The sequence below is a fragment of the Pelobates fuscus genome, chromosome 7 (assembly GCF_036172605.1).
Source record: "Pelobates fuscus isolate aPelFus1 chromosome 7, aPelFus1.pri, whole genome shotgun sequence".
Classification (NCBI taxonomy): Eukaryota; Metazoa; Chordata; class Amphibia; order Anura; family Pelobatidae; genus Pelobates; species Pelobates fuscus.
In genome coordinates, this window is record NC_086323.1 from 17,988,297 (window position 1) to 17,999,284 (window position 10,988).

General features: G+C 44.0%; 1 protein-coding gene across 2 annotated transcripts; it reads right to left on the reverse strand.

Annotated features, from left to right (window-relative positions):
- Positions 1–814: 814 nt before the first annotated feature.
- LOC134568978 (G2/mitotic-specific cyclin-B1-like) lies at positions 815–7,306 on the reverse strand. Of its 2 annotated transcripts, XM_063427744.1 has the most exons (10): positions 7,162–7,187; positions 7,087–7,131; positions 5,602–5,739; positions 5,421–5,525; positions 4,964–5,143; positions 4,265–4,423; positions 3,231–3,467; positions 2,592–2,732; positions 2,389–2,499; positions 815–1,008 (listed from the first exon to the last, which is right to left on the reverse strand). In XM_063427744.1, exons 2-10 carry the CDS (start codon positions 7,105–7,107, stop codon positions 907–909), a joined length of 1,194 nt encoding a protein of 397 aa, XP_063283814.1. In that variant the 5' UTR covers positions 7,108–7,131; positions 7,162–7,187; the 3' UTR covers positions 815–906. The 2 variants fall into 2 exon arrangements, with proteins under 2 accessions (XP_063283814.1, XP_063283813.1); XM_063427743.1 differs by having other exon boundaries at positions 7,087–7,306.
- Between the last annotated feature and the right edge of the window lie 3,682 nt (positions 7,307–10,988).

Consider the following 10,988-nt stretch of genomic DNA (forward strand, 5'->3'; position numbering starts at 1 on the left):
CATTACAGCCTAGTGATAACATCACTGGCCACTCCTCAGGTGGCTGTTAGAGATCCTTCCTGGGTCATGGCTGCCTAAAATTCATCCAAACATTCAGTATCTCCTCCCTCTGCATACAGACACTGAACATTCCTCAGAGATTTATTGATTCAATTCATCTCTATGAAGAGATGCTGATTGGCCAGGGCTGTGTTTGAAGCATGCTGGCTCTGCCCGTTTGTCAGGTTCAGCTAATCCTACTTAGATGCATTGTGATTGGTTTAGACCGCCACTTCTGGTGATGTCAGCAGGCAGGTCAAAAGGAAACTGGACAAGCAAGCAGCTCCAGACTTGAATACAAGTAATATTTTACTATTTAGGGAGGCATGAGGGGGACCAGGCTGGCTAGATTGAGGTTTCAACCCCTATAGGGTCAGGAATACGTGTGTTCCTGAAACATGTGATTGAAAATAAAAACCATTAGTCATTTAGGCTGGGAGCCACATCCTTGTGATTAGGGCTGCATAAACAAAGCGATTAAACTCCCAAACAGCAGAGAATAGAAACTGCAGAGGCATGAACGCTACACTAAGACAGTTTTATTAAACTAGAGTTGCTTTGGTGCTTAAAGTGTCCCATTAAAAGACGAGTATCTTTGGACCCCCAATTTTGCATAGTTTGATTTTTATATGCATTAAACGGCAAGTTATTTTGATGCTAGAGTTCAGGTGTATTGATAATTTTAGGAATCCTAGGCTGGAGAAGCTATGAACCATACGGGATGCAGTGGATTATAGCATTAAGTGATGATACAAGTATAAGTAAAAGTAAAGCAGTCTTTATTAAAAGCACACATTAAAACATATTTACAGAAGCACATGGTGCCGAGCCATTACAATCTATACAAAATAGAGAAGGTGATCTTCATTACACAACAGGCTTTGCCATATTTACAACAGTGTCAGATCTCAGCTGAGGAATGGTGCTGATCTTCATCTGTTTGCTGCTGGCGTACTTGTTCTTTACAGTCTAGGAGAGAAGATTGAAGTCATGTCAGTTATAGAAATGGTGTGGACTCTAATGCATCTGCAGGTTTATCTAGATTCTCAAATATCAGCAGAGACATGTGAAACTCTTGGAGGACTGTGGAAGCCAACCTACTGACCAGGTCAGAAACCTTGCTCGGGAGTTACTGTGCCCAGCTGCTGATTCGCCACTTTCCCTTGTCTAGAAAGAAACCGAATGCTAGCTCCCTGGTGGCTGTTTGCATGAAGAAACAAATGGTACTCAGACAACCACTATGGAACCAATTTTGGCATAAGGACTGTTGTCCCAGGTCACCTCAGCTGTGAATGTTATGGAACAGTTTTTGGCTAGGTCACCCTGTGGTTCCTGGGCAACTTAGTCAAGGGTTTTAAACCACTTTGCAACCCACCAGGAGAGTGCTTTTTGAAGAGAAGGTGCTTGAGACCAAGAGGAACAAACATCCTGAGAGCCAGATGGAGCACCTGAGTTGACCAGCCGAAGCCTACATCACTGAGACTATTTTGGGCATAGGACCAGAACTTTGCCCTGGTGGTGTTTCCCCCTACACTGCATGAAGCGATTGCCATTAGGAAGACTTGGGCTCTCAGATCAGGGCTATGTTACTTGTAGGGTTATGTTTTGGCTGTGTTGCTGGCAGATAATTAGCTTAATGGTCAATTAACTCCATTATCTCCCAGGCAGAGATCTTAGCGAGGGGCCAGTATTAAATACAGTTGAGACCCCATGCTGGGCTCTGTATAAGTGCCATGTGCCTTGCCTGAATAGATCAGTTCAAAGCAAGTCTTGGCTGATTGGGTAGGCAGGAGTTTTCACTGCTTCACTAGAAGCAATGTTAACTCATGGTACAGGCTCTGTTACAACATACATTGTAACTTCCAAGATTGTGTTCACATATTTAACACCTGACTGAAGGGTGCTACAGAGTTACTGCCAGAGTTGGTAAGTTCATTATATGACCTCTCCAGCTCACTGTGTTGGTTGTGATGCCAGTAGAACTCTGGCCTTTAGCAGTGAGAAAGTTAACCATGCCCCTTAGAGGGACCCCACAGCTCCATAGTCACAGGGAGAGCTGCAGACTGCCATTTATTTCTCAGTGATTAGTCAGTTGATGCCATTCTGTGCAGTGAGAGAATTACAGGGTGTATGTTAGCTAGCCTTGAACACTAGTTTGACCTATAGCAGCAGAGGGGTTAAAAGCCATGTGCAGTGTTGCATAGCTAGACACTGCACATGCAGTCTTCAAGCACCATTACCACCTCAGGTTGTAGCTGCATGGGGATTGAGTCACTGATTCATGTGCCACTGGCTAGAGGAGTCTCAAGAGAAGCTTTGTGTTAGAGTGCCACCCATCTGCCATCTTACCAGGTGTTTTGTCAGTCCTTTGTTCACTTTGACAACATTTTTAGCCATGTGCTGCATGACTGGGATGAGGGATTCTTCAGAGTATTGCATGTAGTGCTGTAGAGTTGGAGTCTGAAAGAATACACAAGAATGTAAGTTCAGATACCCGATTTTGATCATTGTTTTAGCAGTTGCATTTTTCTGGAGCTCCAAGTATTACTTACCCAGTCACCTGCGCTGAGAACCCTTAGAGCAAAGCAAGAAGCCGCAGCAGCGATCTGAGAAGGTGGGTAGTGCATCATTTCATAATCCACCATCACCAGCTCCATTAGATATTTGGCCAGGTTGTGTTGCTCAGCAGTAACCTACACAAGATTAGTGTGAGAATTAGAATCATAAAGTTAGCCTCGGTACATCCCTGTTGTGTCTACTCCGAGTTAGACCCTTTAGGAGATTTATATCATCTATTGAGGTGTTAGCCAGTATGCTCAGATACAAGCTATGTAAACTAGTGTTTGATAAAATAACTGCTTAACCCATGCAGAATTATATATGAATTTGTGCTAGGTGGGACTGGGACCCATAAATCCTGGGTATGACTACCAGCAGGCTATGCCAGACGCTAGTTTGAGTATGCCATGGGCCAAATCCTTTTGCAGATTAGTTGTATCCAAGGACCTTTAAAGGATTCTTGCAAGGAACAAAGCCTGGGACAAAGACAATGAGTCACAGGGGATTGCTGCCATGCCAAAATTTTCCTGGTTTGCACCAAAGATTGTTATATTCCACAGGTTCTAGAAGAATCAGAAGCTCAGTGTAGATCTGCCAAGTGACATTCCTTTTATGCACTTATATGTCATTACCTCTCCAATTTTGGAAGCCCTCCTGAGGAAGTGCAGTGGTAGAGGACGTCCAATGGCAAAATTGAGCACACGCAGAATGTTCATCTCCATATCTCTGATCTGTGCCTTTGTGTAGGTGTGATCTGTCACAAAGGTGAAGTCTCCAATCTCAGGTGGATACATCTCTTCATACTTTGCAGCAAGGAACATTGCTGTCACCCCTACAAGCTGCAGCTGGCTTTTAGGAACAGGGCTCTCCTAGAAAATATTTAGGATAAGTCAGGAATCCACCGATTTAAGAATTCCTATATGTTGGACAAGTGATAGAAAACTTTAGAGAACTAGGTGGTGCACAGTCATGCACCCTCACATGGTCAGCGATGACTGATGAATTGCCATCCCTTCAGATGGTAAGATTTTAGCTAAATTCTAAACAAAATATAAGGGAGATCAGTACACTCTAAAAAAAAAAAAAAGTTTAAAACAAACTCTTCAGATGGACCACAGCAAGCGTAGATGTTCTTACAGGCATGTAGTGTTTTGCAAGCTGTGACCAAGATACCTTGTGATCTGTATCATAGAGGTCTTCAAGACACAGTACAAGTTTATACATCACCATAAAGGAAGGGACTATAGTGACTGGTTTGTCACGGTGTCTCAAAGAACCCAGCACACAGGTACTGTAATTGCTTCGGCCATCCAAAGTGGAGGTGCTCCATGTCAGGCAGACATGTGGATTCCACTAGTAAAGTCTTCAAAAAGGGTAGATGCAGGCAACACTCCAATAGTAAGGAAGGTATTTTATCAACAGGTGAAACACCTCACAGAAAGTGTGATGTTTTGGCTCAGAGTCTTAATCATGCATACATGATTAAAGCTCTGCTGAGCCAAAAAAAACAGAGATCGTACTCTGGAGTAGTTCACCTGTTAATATTTTACTATTAAGTGTTGCCTGCGTTTACTCTTTTTGGTGGTCCTTCTATACAGTCTTTGCATCTGAAGGTATGTTCCTGTACTACAGCTTTAGCCATCAGATCTGTGCAGTGTTTGCTCACCTGCAAGAAGCGATCAATGATACCAACAGTCATAAACATAGTCTCCTGCAGCAAGCGAAACTTCATCTGAACCTGGACCAGCCAGTCGATTAGTATAGCCCGCATGTTTCCTGTGATTTCCTGTCCTTGCAGGTAGTTTGGCTTGATGCATAGCGAGACCTTAGAGGAGAAGTAACAGTTAGCAGAAATACCTGAATATATGAAGTTGGTCTTTAGGTTTCAGTGTGCTTTGCAGTGCCAAATTTAGTGATGTTTCTGCCAACATTTGACATCAAGGTACAGAAGTAGCCATTTCATTTACATCCCAGGGAATACAGGCACATCGGCCAAGCCATTTCTGAGAATGTTTACGAGTTTCTGCACTTTGTAGGAAGTCTTATGGGGAGAAAAGTGCATAAACTACACTAAAAGTTTAAGAAACTATTGTCCCTATATAGACTAAATGGCACTACAGCAAAGATGCTTATGGGACAAGGAAGGTGATCAGTCAAGACAGATTTTGCAATAGTGATTCAGTTTATTACATAAAGGGTCATATTTTCAAAGTGGAAGCAGTTTTATTAGACTGAATTAAAGTCATGTTTAAGATTGCTTTTCAGCTAGTGCCAATACACAAAGCTCTGGGTACTTCTGTCAAGTTTCCTCCTAGAGATCTCAGTCATAGGAACTATGGAAAAAATTGTTTACATAGACGCTTACCTCTAGGCTCCTGAGATAGTTGTAGATGTCCTTAACGTATTCACTGCAGAGCATAGGATTACCCTCATCATCTACATCCACATCCTTTACTTCAATGAGGACATCTGAGAAAGCTTGGCACAGCTGCTCAGGAATACACCCAGAGGTCTCCATTGGGCTGGGAGAACTTGGCTCAGCCTGCTAGAGACATACAGGAAACATGTCTGGTTAGAGAGCGTCATCTACCAACATATGTTTAATAGCACAGAAACGAGAAAAAAAAAAAACTTATAGGATTTTACTGGGTGAAAATAAATCGAAACATTTGTCCAGCCATCACAGCAATGTTTGTGTTGAAGAAATGGCTTTATTCACATTAGCTGGAAAATTTACTAGCATGAAGATTTCTAGTTTGGCCTAGTAAGGCACGGGGAAGCAAGGATTTGGTACAGCGTGTTAGAGAGGGGGATCATGATACCTCAGGAACAGGGAGACAAGCAATTTCTGGCATCACTTTCACTGGTTCTGGCACTTTTTCCACAGGCTTGGGCTTCTTGACAATTTTTGCTGCAGGCTTCAGTTCCTGAAAACACAAGCCGATTAGACAGATACGTTTATTCAGCACCTAGAGGTAGAAATAAACTAGAAATGGTGCTTACCTTTTTAAGTTGCACCTTGGGTTCTGCCTTGTTACCAATGTCACAGAGTGCAGTACGAGGCCTCAGGCCTGGCTTGGCTGCCAAAACCCTCTTGCCAATGGGGGCTTTTACATTGTTTTCTGTGTTGGACAGCATATTCTGAAAGAAGACAAGTCATCGAAAGTGTTAGACATCAAAACGAGCAATAGAACCTCTGTTTTAACATGCAAGATACCAGGCTTCTAAATCATGTCAGTTTAAGAGTGTGGAACAGAAACAGAGCCTGTGCGTTAAACCATGAGGTTATTACTGGATTGCCTTCAGCAAGTTAAAAGACTACTAGACTGAAACCCAAAAGGCATGTTACATGATAAACTCCCACCTCAGATATACAGCTTTGTTATTTCAGCCCAGTTTACACTGTACAGACTTCAGTCCATGGTAACTGAGTATTATTAATAACCCATAGAGTTGAAAGAGTTGTATTTTGTAGATTATGATGTTAGTAACATCTTATATTGTAATGGGCTGTGACCACTGCATTATAGCAGTTAGATGTAGTTTTGAGTATTAGGCTAATTTTTTTGAAAGGTCTTCAGCCTATTATTCCTGTAACTTTTACAATTGTCTCATTTATTAAATTCCTCCTTGTGTTATATTGTAAAGTGCTGCAGAATATGTTTGCTCTATATGAATGCCAATAACAGATATGCTCCATGCTCTCTGGGGGGGATAGGGGTTTGAGCTGGAGCCTGGCCCTATTGCTAGGAGACTAGGGTGGGGGATATGTTGCTGAATCTTCAGAAGCCCAGGAGAATCCTGCATCATTGCATTGTCAATGTCCTTCTCAGAACACAATAACCACCCCCCTCCACCCATACCTGTTGAGTTTGTGGTATTCAGGAATAAATGCCTTGTCTGTGGGCCGAGGACAATGCAGCCTGTCTGGTAGAATATCTATCTAAAAAAATAGCTTTGTGGGCTGCCTGCAGCACCTTGATATTGGTATTAAACCCCAGCAAGCTCCTAGAGGTGCTGGCCTAACACCAATTATAACAGGGACCCCCGGCTACTACTAATAACAGGGACCCCAGCAGCCATTTTGGGCAGGGTATTACCAAGCCAAGCTAGCCAGACTCCTCCATTAACCCTCCAGGAAGGCTACCTACCCCCCGGTTATAGCAAGGTACCCCCAGCGCTAGGTAGATCACACGGACCAGACCCCCCCAGATAGCAAGCACCAGCACCCCCACATGGAGGGGACTACAACTCCCAGGGTGCTCAGCCAGCTGATAGTGTGTGAGAGGGGGGGGTTTAATTAAACTGAGCGCTGGCCATGCAGGGAGTGAGGGGGGTTATTAGTTATAGATAAGGAGATATGAAACATATTACAATAAAAGGTGACATCCCATAATAATCCCCCCCCCCCGGCAACGCAGGGAGACATTGTATCAGGGGGTATTAGTTATAGATTATAATAAGAGGTGACATCCCATAATAACTCACCCTGGTAACGCGGAGAGACATTGTATCAGTATAGCGGGGTATCGCTGTCAGGATATCGGTATCGCGGGGTATGGGTGTCAGGATATCGGTATCAGTATCGCGGGGTATGGGTGTCAGGATATCGGTAGGTAGCAGCAGACAGTGCGGTCGCTCAGTCCTCCTCTCTCGGCTGCCAGCACGCATATAGTCCTCCTTCCGGGGATTCAGTTTAAATCTCCGCACGCCGATTCTCATTGGTCAGTTCGGAACGCTATGCCGCTCCCCCATTGGCTGCCGCGGAATGAGTTCGAATGCGTTGCCGTGGAGAAGGCAGCTGGGAGGGGCGTGGTTGCCGCTGCGTGTGTGAGCGAGTCATTGACAACGCTGCCTAGCGACTGCAAGCTGTAACTGCACCCCGGGGGAGGGGAGGCAGCCAATGGGAATAGCGCACAGCTACATTCAACTAACACAGGGACCAGGCCAGGCCGGGGGGAGGCAGCCAATGGGAACAGCGCACAGCTACATTCAACTAACACAGGGACCAGGCCGGGGGGAGGGGAGGCAGCCAATGGGAACAGCGCACAGCTACATTCAACTAACACAGGGACCAGGCCGGGGGGAGGGGAGGCAGCCAATGGGAACAGCGCACAGCTACATTCAACTAACACAGGGACCAGGCCGGGGGGAGGCAGCCAATGGGAATAGCGCACAGCTACATTCAACTAACACAGGGACCAGGCCGGGGGGAGGGGAGGCAGCCAATGGGAACAGCTACACTCAACTAACACAGGGACCAGGCCGGGGGAGGCAGCCAATGGGAACAGCTTATACCTGCATTCAAATACAGCAATACAGGGACCAGGCCATGCAGCTTATAGAGGGACCAGGCCAGGCATGGCTGTCTGAGAGTAGTGGGAGTTACAGCCTACAGCTACATTCACATAATAGAGGGACCATGCATGGCTGCCTGAGACTAGTGAGAGTTACAGCCTACAGCAGCATTCAAATAATAGAGGGACCAAACCATGTCTGATATTAGTAAGGGTTACAGCTTACAGCAATATATAAATAGAGAAATCATGTTCTAAGGCCAGCTCACAAACAATGCATGGCTGCCTGAAATTAGTAGGAATCAGCTCTCGGACAGCATCTGTGCCATGTAATTCAGCCCTCTCCCAAAAATGAAAAAGAGCTGAAAAGAAATAGCACAATTCCGTGTCCAAAGCATCTCTGTCAGCATAGACATACATTAATGCTGACAAGATAACTGTACATTTCCAGAATGTAACTCCCACTAATCTCAGATAAATCTGTATTCCTAATGTTAGTGTCCCTGTCAATAGTAGTTCTCCCCCCCCCCCCCCCATTTCGCGGTGTCCATTCCAATTATTATTATTGTTATGGTACTTTTTAAAAGTAAACCAAAATGTTTAAATGTCTATCTGTTCCTGTCCAAATTAATAAAATTGAATTGCGTATATACGCTGAAGTAATTAAGTCTGACACACAAGGTTCAGGTTAAAATAACTTCGAGAAAGTTTATTGGCAAGTGAAGTAAAAGCGGGCGCGCAGGCCCTTTTAAGAGGCATTTTGCGTCATCATTGATTATTAGAATATCAGCAAATAAACATCATCAATTGGATTAATTGTTAAGTGTCGGGGTTAGTGTCTTACTTATTGGTTCAAAAAATTAAGAGGTTAGTCCCGTGCCCACCCACCAGAGGTGGGATTGTTCTGGACACGGGTGGGGATAAGGGGGTCTTGAGCGTCATTTTACACGGTCAGTGATATCAGGCCTCATGTCCAGGTGCAAGGTCTCTTATGAATAGAACATTTCATTACTACTGTGTTCTCGTGGCCTTCAAACTATACTATCTTACAAGTTTAGGGAGTAGTCAGCAACTCCTGTGTCTTTGCAGGAAATACAGTCTTTGTCTACTATACTAATTGGGTTGGGAAATTCAGTCACGTAAGGTAGTTTTAAAATGAACAAGTTAAGTCATGAGGACAAAATGGAGGATTGAATAAGTCAGGTTAGGAGGACAAAATGGAGGATTGTCACAATATAAGGTTAAAATGGAGTTAGTACAATAATTCAATACAAGTACAATAAAGATTTTTAATAATCCCACATCAGTCCCCCCTATGAAATGTTAGATTCTAAGAGATAAAACTTTATTTGTTAGTATCAGAAGACGTGTTAACCCAAAGGCACAGAAACCCCGTGGCCGCTAGCTAGGTGTTAATGCAAAGTGCAAGTCTGTCCCTAGAGCTGACCCTAATAGGCTAACTCATCCGTCAGTATGGCTCTCGAACACTTCACACCCATGGGTGTCCCATGGCAGCTAACCCACCACTTCTCCACACGGGGCCTTTACCATTCACTGACAGATGCTGTCCCTAAGCTAGTCCCTTCCTAGAATTCCTGCACTTTATCAACAAAAGGGATAGTTTGCAGCGGCAGACAGGGTGAGTTGATGTCTTGGAATTCTTGGTCATCAACTTCGAGATGGGTGAAAGTGGGTGCCGCTTGGTCAACAGTCTTCATGAGGGATTTTCTCAGACATGGGAGGATACAACAAAAGAGAAGAGCAAAGATAAAAAGGAAAATTAGTATAGCCATACCAATATGCATTAAAGTCTTTTGCCATCCTGTCATCCAACCAAACCATCTTTCCCAAGGATCTTTTATCCCAGAATTCCTTTTTAACTCTTCAGACAGGTCATTTAATTTCTCTATGGCTAATGTAACTTTACCATTAGGGCCTGTGTTTTCTGGGATATAGGTACAACATGTCATGGTGTCGGGCAAAATTTTACAAACCCCTCCTTTTTCGGCTAAGATCATATCTAGGGCCATTCTATTCTGGAAAGCCATTTGGGATGTGGCCTGCAGCTGTTCGGCCAACCCCTGGAGGGCGTCTCTGGTATAATTAACAAAACGCTGTTGATTATAATAAATGTAATTTATCCAATTTAAATTCTTGTTTGCGGTAACTATGGTAAAAATTGATTTAAATCCTGCAGCAACTTCATCCCTTGCTTTAAACTCATTGGGCACCCCCCTAGGTACTCCAATGGCATCAATATACACATGAGGATCGAAACTTCCTTTCACTGGGGCGTCACGCTTAACCTTAGTGTGCTTGGACCCATGGGTGACGAGGTGTGTGTCAGAGATGATATGTATAGGCATAATGGCTTTAGCCAGAGTACACTCCCCCCACCACTGCTTGTCCATTCTGGATCTTAGCTGTAAATCCCCACACAACCAGTAAATATCCCCTAATGACCTGGTGTGAAACTGCAACAAGTCCATAGAGACATTTCTGTAGGTAGCACAATACCCCTTAGAGAAGTTACCCAAGAATTTACCCATTCCATCGTAATTAGCATAACAAGTGTAATTACCTTTATACACGGTAATACCATCTGGGGGTTTGACATCCTGGGTTAGGAGAGGATACTCTTTTGTCCATGCAATACATATGGACCTGTTAAAATTATAGTGATAGGCAAAAAGGCTTAAAACACATTCTTCTATATCTACTGGTAGGATTAAAGGCACAGTACCCAGGTGAGGCCGGGCACCGCCACACACATAGCATGCGGTCTTATTATGCTTATTAGCATTATATTTCATCCATTCTAACCATAGATTTACATCATTAAAACCTGTTTCAGCGGCCATGGTATCTTCAAAGGTGGGGTTAGCAATGGCCATCATGTCTTGAAAGGTCTGGATATGAGGTTTTAATGGGTTAGGGACCATATGGGTGGCCCCTTGCCACTCAGAAGAGTTGCACATATCTTTGAGGTAGAAATGCCCTAATTTACGGTAGGAACCCTTTTTCCAATACATTCCCATCACATACTGGTCTGCATCCGTGGGGCTTGGATGCTCAATGTTAAGGATTAATTTC